This window comes from Typopeltis vanoorti, chromosome 1 (genome assembly GCF_054136105.1).
Source record: "Typopeltis vanoorti isolate ZY-2024b chromosome 1, IOZ_Tvanoo_1.0, whole genome shotgun sequence".
NCBI lineage: Eukaryota > Metazoa > Arthropoda > Arachnida > Uropygi > Thelyphonidae > Typopeltis > Typopeltis vanoorti.
In genome coordinates, this window is record NC_143549.1 from 89,774,204 (window position 1) to 89,797,222 (window position 23,019).

A 23,019-nucleotide genomic window follows, 5' to 3' on the forward strand; every position below is an offset into this window, starting at 1 on the left:
GGTGGTGGTTGGCGGTAGATAGAGTTGGTGGATTGAGTGGTTGAGACAGAGTTGTAGAGCAGGTGCCCTCCCTCAATAGTCTTTGGACTCCCTGGAGGTGTCATATAATAATAAAAATTCTTATTAAAAATAAATAAATAAAAAATAAAAAAAAAAGTTGCCAGCCTGGTTGGCTGAGTGGTTAGTATATCCGCTCTCCACCCAAAAGCCTGCAGCTTCGAATCCTGCCGTGGGCATGGATTTTGTGGTTGTCTTTGAAAATACTAGTGCTGGTGATGGTGGGCAGTAGATGGCGTTAGTGTAGATGATGATGATGGTGGTAGTTGCAGTTCGTGGTAATTGGTGGAGACAGAGTTGTAGAGTAGGTGCCCTCCCTCGATGAGTCTCTGGACTCCCTGGAGCTGTCATGTAATAATAATAATAATAATAATAATTGCTGATAAATGACAGTTCATTATTTAAAATGAAAATCAGCAGAACACAGCTTACATGCAAGGTGAATTAAAGTTTTAATCACACCATACTTCTGATAGGGATGATAATGAGAAGCAGTATTAGATGTTTAATAGAAACTTGCATTTTAGATGTTTTAAATAACGGCTTCACACATGTAAGAGAAATAACAAAATAGAATTTTTGCTCAATATGTCATGAGCTTCATTCAGGAGGAAGGCAGAATTGGTAATATTTAAATTATGAACAGAAGAACAAGTCATACAGCATGCATATAATATCACGTCTCAGTCACAGCTGTACAAGTAGGAGGATACACTATTAATGTTCAGTGAGGTGGGTATAGATATATAATTAGATTTAAAAAAACAAAAGTCCAAACAATTAACAGCAATAGCTTCCCAAAACTTAGGCATACAGTCTGTCCAATTAAGATTAGGAAAGTGGCATAATGCTTCACACAATTCAAAAAATGCACAATCAAATTTGAACCTAGTGTAGCCTCTTGGTATGGTTCCACTGAACTGTAATGTTGATGACATGAGAAGCAAGGCCTGAACCTTCAGATTCCAAAAATCTTATATAATCTTGATTGTCCTGAATTCTAAATGTAGCAGAACTACCAGTCTGTCCAAAGTAGCAAATAAGAAAAGGCATTTGATAAACACCAGGCAAGGACAGAGGTGGTAATGTAGCTTTGATAGGTGATAAGAAAAATGACAACTTCCAAGATGGTTTGAAGATGGTATATAGATTATATCTGCAAAAGGTCCTTGCTATTTGTTCAGATATTCATTTAAGGTAGAGTATGCAGATCCTTTTAACATCAAAAATATTCCTTAGATACTAATACTATTGAAAAGCTACAGAATCATCATGCTCATCTCCCTCATATTTATGGCATTCCTAAAGTGCATGCACAAATCTGGTTATGCCTTACATTCAATAGTTGGTTAAATATCATTCAAGACTTCTTCTACCAACCTTTACTGAAAAAAAAATAGTTTTCGCTTCAAAGGAAAAAGTAAAGATCTTCATATTCAAGCATTTGAAATGACGATAATTTCACTGTTTACAAATATACCACTTCAAGAAACTCTACAGCTTTTACAAGTAATTTCCCTGATGACATTGTTAGATTATTGAAGTTTACTATCAATGCTGATTATTTTACTTGGTGTAATAAATTATTTCAACAGACTGAGGGTACTGCAATGGGTAGTTCTATATCACCTGCTTTAGCTGATTATATGAAGCATTTAGAGGATTGGATTTCTAATACCATTTCTCCCCAATCTTGCATTTGGCTATGTTTTGTGGATATCTTTGTAATCTGTTCTCATTCTGAAATGGAACTACTTTAATTTCTGGATAAAATTAGTTCCTTATATACTTGTGTTGGATTCTGAATGAAGAGAAATTTAAATTATTAATACTCTCTTCAGAATCCAACATAATCCACCATGGCAAAGGCTGCATTTGTAAATATTATTTAATGTAAATCACTTATTTATAAATTAATATTCATATAACTACCTATAAGTTGATTTAATATTTAATTATTTAATCAAGTATGTGCTAATAAGGAAAAAACCCTGTATTAAAATATTATTAAGTTATTTTATTTATAGCTATGTTAACATTATAGGAGTTTGTATTTAACATTTAACTGCGTATTAATTGAAATGTAAATATTCTTGATTTGGTCCTGTTTGTAGAGGTATAACATTATACAATGCCTCAATTTTATTATATTTTGTTTTGTTGTCATAGAAACGTATGTTAGATAGCTTGCACGAGTTTGGAACAGAGCGTGAGGGAGAATGTTGAAAGTTTACTGGAAAGGATTTTAGTTAAAGAGAGCACGAGAACAATTTAGGCGGGAAGAAGGGATATATAAGCTAGGAATGCTGAAAAAAGAGAGAATATTCTAATTCGGCATTCGGAGGAAGGAAAGAAAAAAGGAGATTGATTCAGGGAATCAGAGTGCGATATTAGCGAGTCACTCAAGTAGCTAATTAAAGTCTGCTAGTCGTGGAGTAGGTTAGCTAGTAAGTTGCAGAATAACAAATAAAGCAACGGAAGATAGCTAAGTGACTACTGAATGACTAGCTGTACTTTAGTTGAGATTTAATTTCAGGGCCGACTTTTCAAGGACACACGGAATCTTGAAGCATAGCACGGAGTAACTAGAGAATAATTACAGGCAACAAGGTTGAGTTTAACGATAGCTGTGTTAAGAATTATAGTGCCTAAAAGATTAATTGAATGCCGGAGGAATAGGCAACTGTGCATGAAAACTTCAAGTTAAGGAATTATTGTGTGTCACCTTAGTTCATGAGTGATTAGTAGAATACTGAATTGGTCAAGTAATGTCTAAGATAGTACAAGCGTTTTACTTCATGCAATAACATTTAACCATGTGAATTGTGACCGTTAATTAATTCAGTTATTACTAGGAAGATTTGTTTTAATGAGTGCCGTTAATTCTTTAAAGTGTATAAAGTTATAAAAAGTGTTCGTATATAAGTAGATGAAGAAGGAAGATTACTGATAAGAATATTCCAACCATTGATATTCCTATGCAGAGATATGTGTGTGTTTCTTCCTAAAATATCCCTATATTAACAGTAACATTTTTGTGGAGATTAGCTGAAGTGTGGATTTAAAAGTGTATACTTGTGAAAAAGTGTTGCCGCCATTATATTGTATTTGAAACTTAAGTAACTGTGAGATATTTGTGTAAGTGCTTACCAAGGAACTTTATGACTTTGAGCTTTACCAAGCGTTTAATTGAATTTTGTGACGGCTGTGTTTCGGACAACAGATTTACCATTGCTTAAGATTAAATGACTGTATTATCAGAAGAGCTAAAATGTTTATAATATCTCATTTAGTGATTTGAACTTAAGTGTATAATTTGTGATCCTAAATTAAATGTTTGTTTTTGTTAATCTAAAGTTGTATTTTGCCTGAAACTCTTTTACTGCACCATCCATAAAAATATTCGAGCCAAAGTGGGAGAGATAAGTTAAATAAACTCAGCCTGTAAACATAATAACAGCATATAAAGGAGAAATAGTTGAGAATTGGTTTTTCTTCAATTCTTGAACTAATTCAGATATAAAGTGGCACAGTCTATAAATATAAATTTTCTCTATATTTGGATTAGAAATCAACTAGCAACCTATCAATTGTTTAAGAACATCGTAATAACTAAATATCGGATCCAAAGTATAGGTTAAGACGAAGTAGGATCCAACAATTGCATCAAATTCACTATTCAACGTGAATCTAACAAGTCTCCCCCTTTTTGGATACTTTTAATACATTTAACTCTCGGTAATATTGAATTTTCTGTTTACAGGAAGCCATTCTTTACAGGCAGATATATCCACACATCTTCACACCATCATCATCATCCTTCACAAAAACAGATATTATTAAAAGCCTTGTGCACCAAGCACACACAATTTATTCTTCTGAGTTTCTTCTATTAGAAGAATTAAATAAAACAATCTATTATTTAATGGATACAGCAAAACCTCGAGATAGAAAATAAACGACAGCCTGAAATATTAAGGGTTCATGAGATGTCAGTCTGGGAACTAATCAGAAGATTCTTCTTATTTAAAAGTTTTTTTGTTTTTTTTTTTCAGTGCTGCTATCATTATTGCTGAATTAATGAATGACTAATTAACAAGAAAAACATGCATGCCAATAAATGTCATGTGCTTGTGGAGAATGAGAAACTGTGATTTAACAGCAAGTTAGAATCACCAGGAGAGAATATTTAAAAATATTCTCTTCATAAAGCATATAAATAGTTCTAAATATTGAAATATAAGCAGACAACATAATGATAAAATTTAGAGTAATGGAATGATACATTAGGAAAAAAAAAAAATTAATATCTGTCGAATTTGTGGCTAGGTTTCCAAGCTACTGTCAATACAGTTGAAAAGAGATAAACACAATAAAAACACTTAAATTGCAAGTGCATGACAATGTATTATCATCATTATAAAAATCACAGTAAGTAACGAACAGTGGATATTAGATCCAGCATTATTTCAAAGCCGAATGTAGAAACTATGAAAGTTTTGTAAAAATAAGTTAACCAGAGAACTTACGGGAATACACCTGCCGACATTTACAAGTTGCCTTGGTGCTGACCATTTAGAAAACATAAACGCTGCCCAGGCGTCCATATATTCACTTTTTAATTAGTCCATTTCTGATAAAGTTTCACAGGCCTGACAGCTGTTTCGAACTTGCTGGTTCTCTTCAGAGACCAGGCAGAAACCTTAAGAAAGCAAGCACTCTCTTTCAATACTAAGGAACTTGAAATATCAGAAAGGTGCATTTTTCGTAAGCGAACTCTCAGTTGGTGCATAAAAGTATTTACTAGAATAAAGAGCCCAAAAGGCTTCAGTCCTTTCAACATTTCAAGTTCCTTAGTATTGAAAGAGAGTTTTTACTCTCTTAAGGTTTCTGCCTGGTCTCTGAAGAGAACCAACCAGTTTGAAATAGCTGTCAGGCCAGTGAAACTTTATCAAAAATGAACTAATTAGAAAGCAAATATAGGGATGCCTGGGCAGCATTTATGCTTTCTAAATGGTTCGAACTAGGGCAACTCGTAAATGCCAGCGTGTATTCCCATAAGCTCTCTGGTCAACTTATTTTAACAAAACTTTCATAATTTCTACATTCATCTCTGAAATAATGCTGGATCTAATATCCACTTGATTTTTATAATTTTACTGAACTGAAGCCTTTTGGCTCTTTATTCTAGTAAATCATCATCATCATTATTATTATGGACTACTCCGTGGAGTCCTTACACTCTTCAAGGGAGACCTTAAACATCATGCCAAGCACTATCCAACATTTGCACAGTATCTATCATACTTAGCTTTCAACTCATTCAGAGTCGTGGCACCCACAACAGAATCTGGCAACCCATTCCACTCATTTACTACTCTCCAAGCATAAAATGTAATCCTGACACCCCTGCTAACTACACTCTCAGTTTCCAAAGACTGCCACTAGTTCTCCCACCACCAGTCCTGCTCTGAAAAATTTCCTCTGTATTAACATTTTAAAACACCCCTTCAGTAATTTGTATGTCTTAATCATATCACCCCTTTTCTGCCTATCAATCAATTTCTGTACCTACAAATCTTCAACCTGTCCTCATGGGGTCTTGCCAATGCTGTATAGAGGTATAATAACCTGCTTGTCTCTGCTCATCAGGGTATTCTTCAGTGCTTTAGCCACTTTTGCAATATGCCCTGTAAAATTTAACTCCCTATCCATTAACACCTGCAAATCTCTGGCTTCATCGATGTCCTAGGAGTACAGTTCCAACACTGGTACACAGCTGATAATATTTTCATCCCAAAATGCATAACCTTATACTTTGCTACATTAAACTGACATCTATTCTCCTTTGACCAGTCTGTCAAGTCATCCTGCAAAATTTTAATATCTGTATTAACTACTGCTCTACTGCAAACTGGCCCCATGAACACACAGGCTACAGTCATAGGATATAGTACTTAATCCCTCTCAGATCCTTTCCTATATCATTAATGTACAAATTAAATAGTAGTAGTCCAAGAACAGAGCCCTGTGGCATACCACTAGTCAAGGCCTGGACTCTATTACTGAATGAACCCTATCTCTCCATCAATAATCCTCTTATCCACTTCATCAACTTTATATCTATTCCTGTGTCCTGCAATTTATTAATCAGAATTCCTTGTGGTATCCTGTCAAATGCCTTTGCAAAGTCCAGCAGTATCACTGTAAACCCACTCAGATGTCACTGTATTATAAAACATGAGCAAGTTACTTAAGCACAACCTACCCTTACAAAACCCATGCTGAATCTCCCCCATATACTATCTCCCTTTCCATCTATCCATGTATTTTGCTTCACCAACTTCTCCAGCACTTTGACTGCTGATATGCTGATCAGTCAGTAATTTGCTACATCAGTCTTTCAGCCTCCTTTATGCAATATAACTATTTATTCTTCTTTCCACTCCCTTGGGACTAACTCAGAGCCATGACTTGGGTTAATTAACATGAGCAAAGGAACCTTCTAGTAAAACACAAGCTGGTATAGCATTTAACCCCATAAATGATTGCCATGCACTGTCGATATCTTTCTATCCAGCAATCGATAACATTGCGAGGAACTCAGTATCCTCCTCAGTTGGTCATAATTTCCTGCTTTGTAGTTCAGCCTACAAAGCAGGAAATTATGACCAACCTTTCCTGAATGGAACCTTCATAAACTTAGCCACTTCGCAAGTGAGTACCGTATGATCACTATCACCAACCAAAGGAAGAATTGTTGCACCTTTAACTGAAATGCCCTCTGACACAAAATCAAATCTAACCTTCTTTGACCTCGAGTTCATTCTTGAGGAAGTTGTCTTGCAACAGCTCAATAAATTAGTTTTCAACAGCTACCAAATCAATACTTGTATAATTAAAGTTGTTCCCCATTATAATTACTCTTTCTGCACCATTGTCTTTTTTTGGTGATGCATTTCTTGTTAGATTCCACCTCACCAGATGGCTTCAAGCTCACTGCGACATGAAAAACTGTTAGTAGTGTTACAATCATAGGTCTCAATTAACTATCTGATATCATTACCAGCAAGCCCTCCCCCCCTCCCTCCTCCTCCTCTCCTGTCTATCCTTCCCAAAAATACTGTCTGATGCTGATAGCCAGGTTTCACTAGTGCCTATAATCTGAGGTCCCAATATATTGACCAAGGTAAAAAACTCTACCCCTATGTTTCTGATAATACTCCTAGCATTCATGTACAGACATAATAAGCTATCTAATTAGTGTGCATAAAGTGCAATAGCCTCTTAAGCCAAACTATCCCATTTTGATGTGTTTCCAGTGATACTAACTTAGGCATATTTTGCACATTCTTACAATCAATTACCTCACTAGTATCTGTGTACTCACTCAACAGTCCCCACCCCCCCCAAAAAAAGATTCATATTCCTTGATTTTGCATATCCACTTTCACTTCAACAACACTTTTTCCAGACTGAAAACCAAATAGCACCAAATATGCTATGAACTGAAGGATAACTCCATCTACAACTATTAGAATTCAAAGAAATAAATTTAAATAATTACAATTTAAGAAACACAGGAGACATTCTAAGTGATGCTCCTGTGAGGAGCATCACTTAGAATGATTCCCAAAATTGGGAAAGTTTAAGGTAATTGTTTTGGTAGAGGTTCGGACTATAACTGGACAGAAAGAAACTTGTAGGTGCTGACGAAGAAGTCATGCAATTTTCTCCAATAGTCCTTTAACACATGGAATAGTAATTCTAGAAACTTCTCATAGAGAATTTGGATGAAGATCATAATTATTTTTGAATTATTTTTGCATTATTTTATGAACAGTCAACTAAACTTTTAATCACAGCATATTTCTGACATGGGCAATGACAATGAGAAGCAGCATTAACATATGTACTAGTATGAGTTGGTTTCCTGTAAGCTAAAAGCTGTAGACTGTCATTAGGTTGATGCAGCAAATAAGAATATCCAGGGGAGACAATTTTTGTCTTCTACTTCAAGTAGATGTGAAGTAGAAGATAGCAATTCCTCTACTTATCAGGGAAAACTGCAACACTTCATCAGATTGGTCTAAGTTTCTTTTTGCTCAGTTCAAAAACTAAATTCCTTCTTAGCCTCTCTTACCCTGGAGTTCACAGAATCCCTTGTTCAGGCCTTTGATATTATGGGCAGACAGGTCGGTCAGCTTAGATTCATCTAGAATAACATCAAGAGTATATTTTACTTCAAGAGTCTGATAAGTCTGATTTAGCTAGCTACACCTTCTCAACTAGGCACAGAATTCAATGGAACAAAACTAAAGGCCTACAAAAAATTTTCTTCTTGAACGATTATATAAAGAAAGCTGTCATTTATCAGAAGCGTCATTCATAGTCTGATCCTCAACAAAAACAACTGCACTAAACTTTCCTAATTTTGGAAAATCATCCTAAGTAGCACTCCTCATTCCTGTATTTCTTAAAATTGTAATTATTTATATTTATTTCTGTGAATTCTAATAGTTGTAGATGAAGTTATCCTCCTGCAGCTGATAGCATATATCACATGCATGCAATTTAAGTGTTGTTCTTATTGTATTTAACTCTTTTCAACTGTATTGACAATGGCTAAGAAACCTAGCCAAAAATTATTTAAATATTAAATTATTTTTTCGTAGCATAAGTGTCATTCCGTTACTCTATAATTTTATCATTATGTCATCTTGCTTACATTTCAATATTTATATTTGTTATGTTGGTTATGTCAGTGTTTGTAAATTAAAGATAATAAAGGCAGCAGGAGTAGATGATATTCGACCAGAAATGCTGAAAGTATGGTGGTATAAAAGTCTTACAGTGGCTGCACTGCATTGTTCAAAAAGCCTGGATAGAGGGATCAATTCCTGATGTGTAGAGCTCTAATAGTAGAGCTCTAATAGTACCCATATATAAAAAGGGAAATAAAACTGAATGTGAGAATTTCAGAGGTATTTCCCTACTGAGTGTTCCTGGCAAGATCTATGCAAGTATACTTGAGAAACAGTTGAGAAGAATTGTGGAAGAAAAGCTTGGTGAAGAACAAGCTGGATTCAGGCCAAATAGAGGCTGTCAGCATCAGATCTTCACTTTATGACAAATAGTCGAGAAAGCATGGGAATATAACAAAGATCTGTACTTAAGTTTTGTCGATTTGGAAAAGGCATATGACAAGGTGCCAAGAGAGAAGCTATTCAATATGCTGCGGTTATATGGTATCAATGGGGCATTATATCAAGCAATACTTAGTCTTTATTTGAGTTGTAAGTCAGCGGTTAGAATTGAAGGAAGTACAGGAAGATGGTTTAATGTTAAATCTGGTGTGAGACAAGGATGTACATTATCCCCTCTGTTAATTATCTATATGGATCACATTATGAAGGAAACTGGTATTAAACATGATATCAGAATTGGAGATGTTAATGTCAGCTCTTTGCTTTATGCGGACGATGTTATACTTCTAAATTAATCTGCTACAAGTTTTCAAGATTCCCTGACTAAATTGAATAACCGTTGTAATAGATATGGCATGAAGGTCAGCATTAAAAAGACAAAGACAATGAAAATAGGTAGAATTGTTGAAAATATCAACTGTGCTGTAAACGGGGAACCTGTGGAACAAGTAAAACATTTCAGCTACTTAGGCACGATTTTTAGTGAAGATGGTAAATTAAATAAGGAAATACACAACAGAATCAACAAAGTTGGTATGGTAGGAAGTCAATTGAATAAATTCATATGGAATAAGAGAGAAATTAGTCAGAACACTAAATTAGCTATATACAAGACAGTGTTCAAACCAGTTTTAACTTATGGATCTGAGAACTGGGTCAGAAGTAAAATACTTGACCAAAGACTAGAGACTGCAGATATGAGAGTCCTGAGAAAGATTAGAGGAGTGAACAGATGGCATCAATGGCAATATCATATTAAAAAACGAGAATATTAGGAAAGAACTTGACATTGTCAACATCCAGGAATGTGTTAGTAGAGCTAATCTCAGGTGGTATGGTCACTTAAACAGAATGGGCGAGGAAAGATTAGCAAAACAAGTGTTCTCTGCCAGGTTGGCAGGAAAACGACCCAGAGGAAGACCAAGATATAGGTGGATTGATACGGTACAAAGTGCCTTAGATGATAGAAATATAAGATTTGATAATGTTGGAGTCTTGACAAGTAACAAACTGATTTGGAAGAAAATTGTGCATAGGAAGTTAGTAATGATGTAAATTTTTCATGTAGTACTATCATATCCTGTACACCATCATCATCAAACACTATCATATCCTGTAAGTCATCATCATCAAATTCCTGACATGTACATGTCAGGAATTTGATGATGATGATGATGATGAGATAATTTTCTTTTGGTTATAAAGATGTTTGAAGACTCAATCTCTTAATAATAAATTTAGTTTAATCTTTTATCCAAGGGTGTGCAAACAAAGTTTGTGCCTGAAAGTATCTTCAGGACCTGAAGATACTTTTAGGCGCAAACTTTGTTTGCACACACTTGGATGAAGGATTAAACTAAATTTATTATAGTCTGACCAAGTGAAAAATAAACTTTCAAAATCTCTTAATAAGTAAAATCACTGTTAAGGTTATTTAAGTGAATAAGTTATATACATCAAGGAAGGCCTCATTTTATGTTCCCTCTATTTACAAAGATTCAAATTAATGAATATTTCAAAATCAACAACAAAAACAATAGGTAAACCTCAGTTTACCTATTGTCTGGTGTTCTACATTTTCGTCTACCATGAACCATATAAAGATTGCTAAAAAAGTGATTTTACTAACATTAGCATTTTTTTTTTTTATGTAGCTCCCACACACGAATAGTTTTTCTGCAAACCTGTAGTATATTTGTACCGTGAGCTAAACAATAAATTAGAAATGTCATGTAAACTTAGAGCTGATTCAACATTCTCCTTAGTTGAAAAAAGCATTTATTATTATTATTATTATTCGTGACACCTCCAAGGAGTCTGAAGACTCATCGCGGGAGGACACCTACAACTGTCTCAACTACTATACCGAACCTCTACTATGAATCAACGCTATCTACCGCCCACCTCCACCACAACCAGTATTTTTTGTCTGTAAATTGCATGTGTTCTGAAGGGCCGATTATCATTAAAGAAAATAAATGGAAGTGATTTAACACATCGAATCAGGTGAGCATCATTCTGTGCATGTAGAGGATTAAAGTTAATACCTTCTATGGTTTCAACAACAAAAAGCAATGCAGATAAGATAAAGCATGCGGAATTGTTAATGTAAAAGTGTCGAGAACATCATGTTCAAGGAGTGAAGTAATGGAAAAAATGGAAAAATTTTAGTGCTACGGTTGATGACATGAAACATGAATCAAAACAACTTTCCTGTAACTCAAGCAGTAATCATGGACAAGGCAAAGTCCTTTGTTAGATCTTGAATAAGGACCTTTTCGTCAAAAGGATCATTCATTCAAGATTTAACAAGAATACAATAATAACCAAGAAATACTTGTACTGTTAGTAAAGAAACAAATTGTTAATAGAGAACCTAATTAAATTACCTTAAAATGAAGTACAAAAAAAAGGTGGAATTTGTCTGTCTAGATAGAAATATTGTTGTTTGAAAACACTAGTAAGAAAAAATACTCTATGCAAAATGTATGTCAATGCAAACAAAGGTCCAAAGGTTGCGTGTGAGTTACCCACAATAAGCGTAATGCCCGAAGCGAAGGCATTCGTGGAAAGCGAATTGAACTCGCCTTCCCCGAAAAGAGCGCTCTTGAGGAGAAGAGTTGTGACTAAACAACTTAAGGACCAATAGAAAGGCACCATGAGAAAACTTCTGCAACAAAAAAGAGGGCGCAACAAGGGATAATAAATGCGGTTCGCGTTGGTTTCAACCCCCGTTTTTTTCTTCCTGTTTTTCTTTCGGACCCACAGTGCTGACCAGCAGAAGGGAATTCCAAACGACTCCAGACAGCAAGTTTCTCCCCGTTGCTGACTGACGAGTATCGGGCGAGCTGTACGCGAGATGACGGTGTCCACCGACTCAGGCCATCGGTAGAAGTGCTACCGGAATGAGACAATGGAAAGTTCCTCCAGGAAGACGGGCAGTCTGATGATAGTGACCAGCGAGACGAGCGTTTGCCCAGCAGAGTGCAGAAAATGGTTGTATGGGACGAGCAAAGTGACCTCCACGTGGAAGCAACCCACTGAAGTAGCAAAGTATAAATAGTAAAGGACAGACAAAGGGGATATGGTAACCTCATGCGGCAGTGGTAATGTACAGAATTCTCTTATTTTATTAACAATTAGCATTAGATGAAAAGGGTGAATCAATTTCTAATTGGAAGAAAATGGACAATTGCCTAGAGAACTTTTTGAATGACTTATATGCATTGTAACTTGTTAGCCCCATTGGACTGGTAATCGGAGGACTTAAGTTCTTGTGTGAGACCTAATTAATGTGGTGGGGGGGTCTATGTTAGCGTTTGAAGTTAAAATGTAAACTTGTGTTTTCCCATGCTAAGTGTGTTTTAGTTGACCAGAGAATATGAGTTATATGTTCATTAACTAGAATGTTCATTTATGATTGTCAGTTGATTTAGTATAGGTAATGTGATAAGCTTTTGATATGTTTAAACCTAATTGTAAACCCATTAATCTTTAATAAACATGTTTTACTATGTAAGCCTGAATTTTGCTTGAGCATGAGACTAATTTACCACTTATAAAAGTTTGAACCTATGCGTAAGGGGAAGGTATAGAATAATTAGAAAGGAAAGAGCCATGACTGCAAACTGAGATCTCTACAGATGCTATATACCGTATTTTACGGTGTATAAGACGCACTTTTTTACCTTAAAAATTCATCTTAAAAATGGGGTGCATCTTATATAATGAAGGTAAAGATTGTTTCCTCTTTTCAAAGTCATATGCACTCCCTTTTATGTTCCAAGATCTTTGTAGGCAGTTAATGGTGCAATCAAATTGATGCATGACCTTCACGTGACTTCTAGTGCGTGATTGGCTAAGAACGGGGAGTGCCTATTCAAATTTCATAATATTGTTGGATTCTTATTATGTAGAGATTAGAGTAATTATTATTTGCTTCAGAATCCAACATGATCTTCCATCACAAAGGCTAGACTTGTAAATATTATTTAATGTAAACAACTTATTTTACATTTTAATATTCATAACTACTTTAATTTTGTCTAATATCTAATTATTTAATCAAAGATATATGTATTAATAGTGATAAGACTGTATTAAATATTATTAAGCTATTTTATTTATTACTATGTTAATATTATAAGAATTTGTATTTGATAAATTAACTGCGCATTATTTGAAATGTAAATATCCCTTATTTATTCCTGTTTGTGAAAGTTTAACGTTATGCAATACCTCAATTTTATTATATTTTGTTTTGGTTGTCATGGAAACGTATGTAAGTGAATGAGCATGTGTTTGGAACAGAACGTGGGGAGAAAGCTGAAGGTTTACTAAAACGGAATTAGTTAAAGAGATCATGAGAAGAATTTAGGCGGGAAAAACTGATATAAAAAGCGAGGAACGCTGGAAAAGAAAGAGGATTAGAGATTTATAAGAGAGAGATTGGCATTAGGTTGGAATCGGAGCATTCGGGAATCACAGTGCGATAATAGCAAGTCGGCAAGTCACTCAAGCAGCTAAATAAAGTCTACTAGTCGAGAGGCGGTTAGCTAATAAGTTGTAGAATAACAATTATAGCTACGGAAAGCAGCTGAGTGACTACTAAATAGACTAGCAACACTTGAGTTGAGATTTAGTTTCAGCGCCGACCTTTCAAGGACATACGGAACCTTGAAGTATAGTCTACTTGAAGTATAGAGAATAAGTAGAGGCTGTGAAAATTGAAGTTTAACGATAGTTGTATTCAGAAGTATAGTGCTTAAAGAATTAATTGAATGCCGGAGGGATGAACAACTGTGCATATAAAACCTAAAGTTAAGGAATTATTGTATTGCTTTATTTCATGAGTGATCGGTAGTACTTTATGCAACAACGTTTGTTTATGTGTATTGTGACTGATGATTAATTTAGTTATTGCTTAGAAGAATTATTTTAATGACTGCTGTTTACTGTTCAAAGTGTTACAGTTATAAAAAGTGTTTACATAAGTAAATGAAGAAGAAAAGATTATCAGTAAGATTATTCCAACCTTAATATTTCTGTACAGAGAAGTGTGTGAGTTTCATCTTAGAATTCCCTGATACTAACAGTAACTATTGTGGAGAATTAGCCAAAATGTAAAATTAAAAGTGATTGTTTGTGAAGAAGTGTTACTGAAAATTTTATTGTATTTGGAATTTAAGGAACTGTGAGAAGACTGTAAAGTAGAGATAACAGAATTACCATTGTCTGAGTTTGCATGACTGTATTGCCAGGAAAGCTGAAGTGTTTCTAATAACTTAATTAGCGATTTGAAGTTAAGTGTAAAATTTGCGATTTTAAAATTAAATGTTTGTTTTTGTTAATCAAAAGTTGTATTTTGCCTGAATCTCTTTTACTGCACCATTCATAAAATATTCGAACCAAAGCGGGAGTGATAAAAAGGTTAAATATACTCGGCCAGTATTTATAATAACAACATATAAAGGAAGGGTAGTTGAGAGTTGGTTTATCTTCAATTCTTGAACTAATCCAGATATAGAGTGGCACAGTCTATAAATATAAATTTTCTCTATATTTGAATTAGAAATCAACTAGCAACTATTTTTTTTAGGTTAAGAACATCGTGATAACTAAATGTCGGGTTCAAAGTACAGATTAAGAATAAGTAGGATCCAACAATATCTTATCCGAGTAATCAGTTACCGATGTTTATCAGTATTGAGGTGACGTGTTGAGATATTTTCTTTTCAGTTTGATATTTCCCCGTAGATTTTAGTGATGGAAAAAAAACTGGCGACATTCATATTCTTCAAGTTACAAATTGCAGGTTGTAAAATATGCAGAAGAACACGGGAATAGGGAAGCTGAAAGACATTTTGGACCTCTGCCTACAGAAAAAATGATTAGAACTTGGCGTGGTCAGAAGGAGATTTTGTACAATTTGCATAATGAAAAGCGCGCGGAACATGGAAAAATTGCGATGTGGCCAGAACTAGAGACCGAAGTTTTGAAATGGGCGCAAGAAAATTGGCAAAATGGCATTGCCATTTCAACAAAAATGATTTGTACACATGCAGTCAAAGTAGTCTGTGAGTGTAACATTGAAGATTTTAAAGGTGGTGTTACCATTTCATGAAACGCAGTGGACTTTGTATGCGTAGAAAAACAAAAATCAGTCAAAAAATGCCAAAAGAATATGAAGACAAAATTATTTCTTTTCATAAATATGTGATTCAACAATGAAAAAATTACAATTTTGAAATGGTTTAAAGTTTAGGTTTTTTCCAGAAAATTGTATTAAATTTCTTGGGTGCGTTTTATACATAGGAGCGTCTTATACACCGGAAAATATGGTATATTTAGCGAATTTAGGTAGCTGTTACAACTCTGGGAAAGTTTCTCTGAGCAAGAATTCTTCTCTCCTAGGATTCTGACTGGCGCAGCTGGAACAAACAAATTTGTCAGAATTCAAAAAGGAAACAGCCCCAGAGAGATAGACTGGAGATCTCATTCTTAATTGGCACAAGAGGGGATAATAGTAACATAGATTTAAAGAAAAACCACGACGTAACACCTTGCTTAATAAAATGAATGAAGATGATAGTAGAAAAGAATAATTTGTGGTAAACAGGGGTTGGGTTGGTTTATCCAATTCAAAAAATGGACAAAAATTCACAATGTCAAAATTTCTGATGGAAGCAGCTAGTGCTGATATTTTTGCAAAAAATGAGTAGCTACATCCTTGATTTATTTCTAATGTGGATGAGATAGCTCTGTACCGAAAAAAGATGCCTAGTAAGACATACCTAGCTGTGAAGAGAAATCTAGTCATGGTTTTAAGGCTGCAAAAAAACTAACTTACTTACTGAGGGGTGGCAATGTATCAGGCATATTTAGATTAAAACCACTGTTGTGTAGCATGCAGCTACACCCTCTTAATGTCCTTCAATTATGAAGGACATTGTTAAGACTGTTTACCTATTGTGTGGTGTTCTAATAAAAATAAAAAAAATGAGTGACCCAGACAATCTTTATTGAATGATACAGTTCATACTTTTGTCCATGGGTGGACAAATTTTGTGCTGCAAATAACTTGCCTAATAAAACTGTTTCAGCCCTTGACAACACCTTGGACATTCAACAAATGAAGATTCATATAGTGATACCCTGGATGTTAAAGTGGTTTATTTGCCACTCAGTATTACATCACTTTTGCAGTCGATGCACCAGGGTGTCATTGCAGCCTTTAAGGTATACTACTTATGCACAACCCCCCTCAGAGGGATTGTAGCGGCAGTGCAAGCATCTGGTTCTTTGTTTGTACAAGACTACTAGAAGTCCTTTAATATCCTTAAGAGCATAACAAAAATTGCAGCAACAGCCTTGAAAGAAGTGTCAGTTATGTGTGAATGATGCATGGCAGAAATTGTGATGTAATGCAATTAGCCTTAGTTTGAGCCTTTTCAGAAGTGGCTGATGTTTTTGACATTGATGATGTCAGTGAGTTGCTAAAAATTCATAGAGAGCCTGTCAAAGGAAGAGCTGGCAGCGCAACCTGCTAAAGAAGACAATGAGAAGGATGAAGTGCAGAAAATTGCAGCACTCAGGGCCTTCACCACAGAAACACAAACACTTTAAGACGCTTTAACACAGACTGCCTGTGAATTTCTTAGTGATCACTGCCAAAACAAAAAAAATTTATGGTGTGGATAGATGGCCAAACTAGTCAGCATGTTCCCTTAAGCCAAGCTATCATTTAGAATAGCTTGGCTAGGGGAGGAAAGTGAGTTAAGAAAGCAACACTGGTTAACTCAATAGTAATGTGCAAACCTTAAATACATTACAACTTATCTTTCAGGTAGCTTGTTTAGCCTTTTCTTAAGCATAAATGATGTTTCATTAATCAAAAATCGGGGATTTGTTATTCAGCTAAATCACGTTAAGTTATAAAAAATGTCACTGCCCAAATTTTATAAAACAGCTGTAATGCATGGGGCAATAAAAGAGGTAGGGAAGAAAGAGAGGGAGAGAGAGAGTAACATTTCTTTTACAGCCTACTAAAACCTGAAACATAACCATTTAAAATTCAAAGAACTTCACAAACCAAACGGGGAAAAAAAAAAATCTTATACAAAAAGAGCATTTAACACAACCAAGAATGAAAATACCTGAATATCTGTTTCTCTTACTGGCTCAATTGGTTCAAATGTTTTAGCAGTGCTCAAACTTTCTAATTTTTGAGATATCTGAGGAAGATCATAGCCTTTACTTCCTAGAAGGATTGATCTGAAAAAAACAAAGTAAAACTTTTGCAGTTACAAAAAAACAGTAACATTTGACCATATTATAACACTATTAAAAATGTTCTGGAAAGACTTTTAATGGGATTATATTGATCAAGTGCATATAATAAACAACTAAGTTATACCAACTAGTTTCACCAACTAAGTCTGTTGGCATCTTCAGGGTACATAACTGATGTAAGGCACTAAAAAGTAAAAAACTGTTACAAACTATAATCAACTGATTCCAATTATATTAAACAAAGAACAGAGCGCATACAATACATTCATAGAGCGTGAATGATATCACTTGTTGTTATTTAGGAACGCTCTATAGTTGGCACTATAATTCAGTTCTGGCGAGTTGAAGGATCTGATAAGGGTCTTCCAGATCACAGGCAAGATTAGTCCTTGGTTCCTGTTAAGGTTTTGTATACAGCGGGCAAATGTTGTGGCCTCCTTAAAAATTCGGGAGCAGAAGTCCTCCTCCATGTAAGTAATTGTGCTTCTATCCCACTATAGTATGGTTCGTTCTTGAGAAATGAAAAGCTAACCCCGAATTTTCTTCTCTGTTATTATTGACGTCACCTATGTGCTCTTCCAGTTCTCCATATGACGTACTAAATCGTTGGTATCATTGTGGTTCTTCAGTGTTGGGTCTGTGACTAGGACACATTTAATACTAATATTAATAGGATTTAATACGTCATATGGAGAACTGGTCTATAGACTTAAAACGAAGATTGAAATCCATGCATCCACTAACACCAAGACTATATGGTGCTCCTAAGGTACACAAAAATGGAATACCACTATGCCCAATTGTGGATGGAATCAATTCACCAACTTATCTGTTATCTAAAAACCTGGCAGGCCTCCTCAAACCTCACATCCATAATTCGGACTTATATACGAAATTCGCAACATTTCGTTGAGAAACTGAACAACATCTCTATCTCCAATACGGATTTACTCGCCAGCCTGGATGTTACATCTCTATTCACTAACATCCCTGTGGAGGAAGTCATCAACATTTTAGGAAGTTTGCTCCCACAAGACATTACTTCTCTGTTCCATCATTGTTTAACATCAAACTTTTCTTATGGAATAAAACCACATATCAGCAATTGACTGGCCTGGCAATGGGTAGCCCCCTCTCTCTCCATCTTGTGCTGATCTCTTTATGGAGGATTTTGAAAGTAAAATCTTAACTCAAACAGACCCTAAACCCACAGTATGGTGGAGATACGTGGATGATATCTTTATCGTTTGGAACCACACAAAAAAGGACCTGTTCGACTTTCTTAACAAAATCAACTCTCTACACCACACAATCAAATTCACTCTAGAACTTGAAGAAGATAACCAATTATCATTTCTGGGCACTTTAATTAAGCTTCCGAATGGTGGTATCAACCTCTCAGTTTACCGTAAACCTACCAATACAGGACGTTATTCACATTTCACTTCCTCACACCACATTTTTCAGAAGCTTAGTATTGTACACATGTTGAAGAACCAAGCCTCTCTCCTTACAACGGATTAACAAGACCTCCAGAAAGAACTATCCCTGATATCCACCAACCTTACCATGAATGGATTTCCTCAAAGACTCGTCCACAAGATACTTTTCTCTGAACCCCGACAAAGACAACAAGATGATGTACGTTATATTTCTACCATCATCATTCCATACTTAGGGACAGTTTCCCATAAGATTGTTAGACTCCTTAGACCACATAAAATAAGAGTGGCCTTTAAACCCACAGAAACGATTAGATAATTCTTAAGATCTCCAAAAGATAGCCATCCTTTCTCCAAATATGCTGGAGTTTATAACATACCCTGCTCGTGCGGCTTGAATTATATCGGCCAAACTTCAAGGAGCCTTGAAATTAGGCAAAAAGAACACATAGGTGACGTCAATAATAACAGAGAAGAAAAATCGGGGTTAGCTTTTCATTTCTCAAGAACGAACCATACCATAGAGTGGGATAGAAGCACAATTACTTACATGGAGGAGGACTTCCGCTCCCGAATTTTTAAGGAGGCCACAACAGTTGCCTGCTGTATACAAAATCTTAACAGGAACCAAGGACTAATCTTGCCCATGATCTGGAATACCCTTATCAGATCCTTCAACTTGCCAGAACTGAATTATAGTGCCAACTATAGAACGTTCCTAAATAACAACAAGTGATATCATTCACGCTCTATGAATGTATTGTACGCACTCTGTTCTTTGTTTAATATAATTGGAATTGGTTGATTATAGTTTGTAACAGTTTTTTACTTTTTAGTGCCTTACATCAGTTATGAACCCTGAAGATGCCAACTGACTTAGTTAGTGAAACTAGTTGGTATAACTTAGTTGTTTATTATATGCACTTGATCAATATAATCCCATTAAAAGTCTTTCCAGAGCTTTTTGGTCAAGAAAATTAAACGTTTTTTAACTATTAAAAATGTCTTCCAAGTATTGTTTACCTAAACTTTTATATTCTTAATTCTGTGCCTTATTCATTCTTCATTCTGTTATGGCATGAATGCTCTTTGTATAAGATTTATATATGATTAAAAGTATCATTTCCTTCCACTGCATATTCCCTGCAATTCTTTGTTTTCCTCAGCAATGAAATGCAACCATGAAAATAAATTCAAATGGATATGTCACTGAAGTAAAAAATAAAACTCCGATAAAAAAAATCCCCAAAAATTGTAACTAACTAAAAAAAAAACCTTACCAAAAAAAATTTCCACATTCACCTAACCAAACTTAAATGATGTACACAACCACCTACAGACATGAACCCTGACCTGTTTGTTTTTGACCAAACCCCAAATTATAGCTACAAATGCAGTCCAACTCTAAATCCTTTGTCTGTTACAAAGGATCTAGAGTTGAATTATTTCACTTACTCACTGTAAACTGTATTGTTTTGCTCTGAAAATACTGGTTTGAAATCCAGCAAAATATCATCATCAAATTCCTGATATGTACCCTGAAGGGGTGTACAGGATATGATAGTACTACATGAAAAATTCACATCATTACTAACTTCCTATCTACAATTTTCCTCCAAATCAATCTGTTACCTATCAAGACTCCAATATTATCATATATTATATTTCTATCTTCTAAGGCACTTTTTTACTGTATCAATCCACCTATATTGGTTTTCCCTCTGGATCTTTTTTCCTGCCAACCTGGCATAGAACCCCATCATCACCTTTATTTCTCAATATAGTCTCCATCGAGGTCTACACATTTGATCCAGCAAGTTTCCAATTATTTCATCCCATCTAAAAAGTAGGATGGGTCAAATTGTGCAAAATAGTCATTGCCAGCCTTGATGACATCCTCGCTTGAAGAAAATTTTTTCCCACCAAGCCAAATTTTTAAGTTTGGGAACGAGAAGAAATCACACGGGTCTAAGTCCGGAGAATAAGGTGCATGTGGAACCAATTTCGTGGAATTTTGGCATTGCAACAGCCGATGTGTGGGATGGTGCATCATCTTGATGAAAGAGCACTTTTTTTGTATGTGTGCGCACCAATCTGAGACGTTTTTTCTTCAGTTCTTCTTTTAAATGGTCCAACAATGACACATAATGGACTCCTGTGTCTTACCCTTTTTCAAATAGTTTATCATGATAATTCCTTTTGAATCCCAAAAAACAGTCGCCATCACCTGACAGCTAATAAAGTGGTCTTCACATTTTTCAGTGCTCTTTCACTAAGCATTGTTCACTGTTTTCACTACTACTTGGACTCAGGTGTGTAGTGGTGGATCCTAGTTTCTTCTACAGTCACGCAACACAAAAAAATCCTGCGAATTGCAATTAAACATCACAAAACACTGAGTTGAAATGCTTTTTGCATGAGTTTTTGATCGACAGTCAACAATCGAATCACCCATCACTCGCACAGCTTTTTCATGTGCAAATTTTCGTGCAGGATATTATACACTTGTTCAGTTGAGATGCCTACAATCTCACACACTTTCAGTCAGCAGTCTTCCATAAGGATACCATAGACTTTGTCAATCATTTCCTTCATAGTGACTTCTGTCAGGTGTCCAGTGCCTGCTTCATCTTCGACGGACTTAAACTCATTTATCCAAAAATAAAGTCTTTAATGCTGGTGCAGAGTCCCCATGAACTGCATCTAACTCGGCTTTGATCCGCACAGCTGACCACTTCTTCCAATAAAAGTGTATTATCACTGCACGAAATTCATTTTTCTACATTTTTATGAAAAATGCAAACATGGTCATTTTAAATGGTTGCCAAATGAGAACTATGCATTGCACGTGGCTAAAATTTTGTTCACTGTTCACACCTCTAATCTTTCTGAGGACTCGTATCTGTGGTCTAGTCTTTGGTCAAGTGTTTTATTTCTAACCCATTCTCACATCCATAAGATAAAATTGGTTTGAACACCGTCTTGTATAATTTAGTGTTTTGACTAATTTCTCTCTTATTCAATATAAATTTATTCAGTTGACTTCCTACCATACCAGCTTTGTTGATTTTGTTGTCTATGTCCATATTTAATTTACCATCTTCACTAAAAATAGCAAGTAGCTGAAATGTTTTACTTGTTCTATAGATTCTCCATTCACAATGCATTTGATATTTTCAAGCTAACCTTCATACCAAATCTATTACAACAGTTATTCAATTTAGTTAAAGAATCTTGCAGACTTGTACTGGATTTAATACCACTTTCTTTCATAATGTGATCCATATAGATAATGAATAACAGAGGGGATAATGTACATCCTTGTCTGACACGAGATTTAACGTCAAACCATCTTATTGTACTTCCTTCAATTCTAACTGCTGACTTACAATTCAAATAAAGACTTAAGTATTGCTTCATATAATGCCCCATTGATACCATACAATTGTAGCGTTTTGAATAGCTTTTCACTAGGCACCTTGTCATGTGCCTTTTCTAGATCTACAAAATTTAAATACAGATCTTGATTATATTCCCATGATTTCTCAGCTATTTGTCGTAAAATGAAAATCTGATCCTAACATCCTCTATTTTGCCTGAATCCAGCTTGTTCTTCACCAAGCTTCCCTTCCACAATCTTTCTCAACCGTTTCTCAAGTGTACTTGCATAAATATTACCAGGAACACTTAGTAGGGAAATTGCTCTGTAATTCTCACATTGTTTTATTTCTGTTTTTGTATATGGGTACTATAAGAACTCCACTCCAATCATCTCAAATTAATCCCTTTGTCCAGGCCTTCTGAACTATACAGTGTAGCCAATGCAAGATTTTTATACCTCCATACTTCAGTATTTCTGGTCGAATATCATCTATTCCAGCTGCCTTTTCACATTTTCACTTTTGATTGCTTTTTATATTTCAAGATTCTTGATTCCTGATTGCATGCCTGGGTCTTTTTTACCAATGTGTTGTCACTGATTGTTTCATTTAGCAATTTTTCAAAGTAAAAACCTATAGGAT

General features: G+C 35.2%; 1 protein-coding gene across 3 annotated transcripts in view; it reads right to left on the minus strand.

Annotated features, from left to right (window-relative positions):
* LOC150110190 (nuclear pore complex protein Nup93-like) overlaps window positions 1-23,019 on the minus strand; it is a 314,507-nt gene that overhangs the window by 270,551 nt on the left and 20,937 nt on the right. For all 3 annotated transcript variants that reach the window (XM_090392052.1, XM_090392041.1, XM_090392034.1), the window contains exon 3: window positions 17,420-17,537. In XM_090392052.1, coding sequence (XP_090248178.1) covers window positions 17,420-17,537 — 118 coding nt within the window. The remainder of the gene's footprint in view (window positions 1-17,419; window positions 17,538-23,019) is intronic.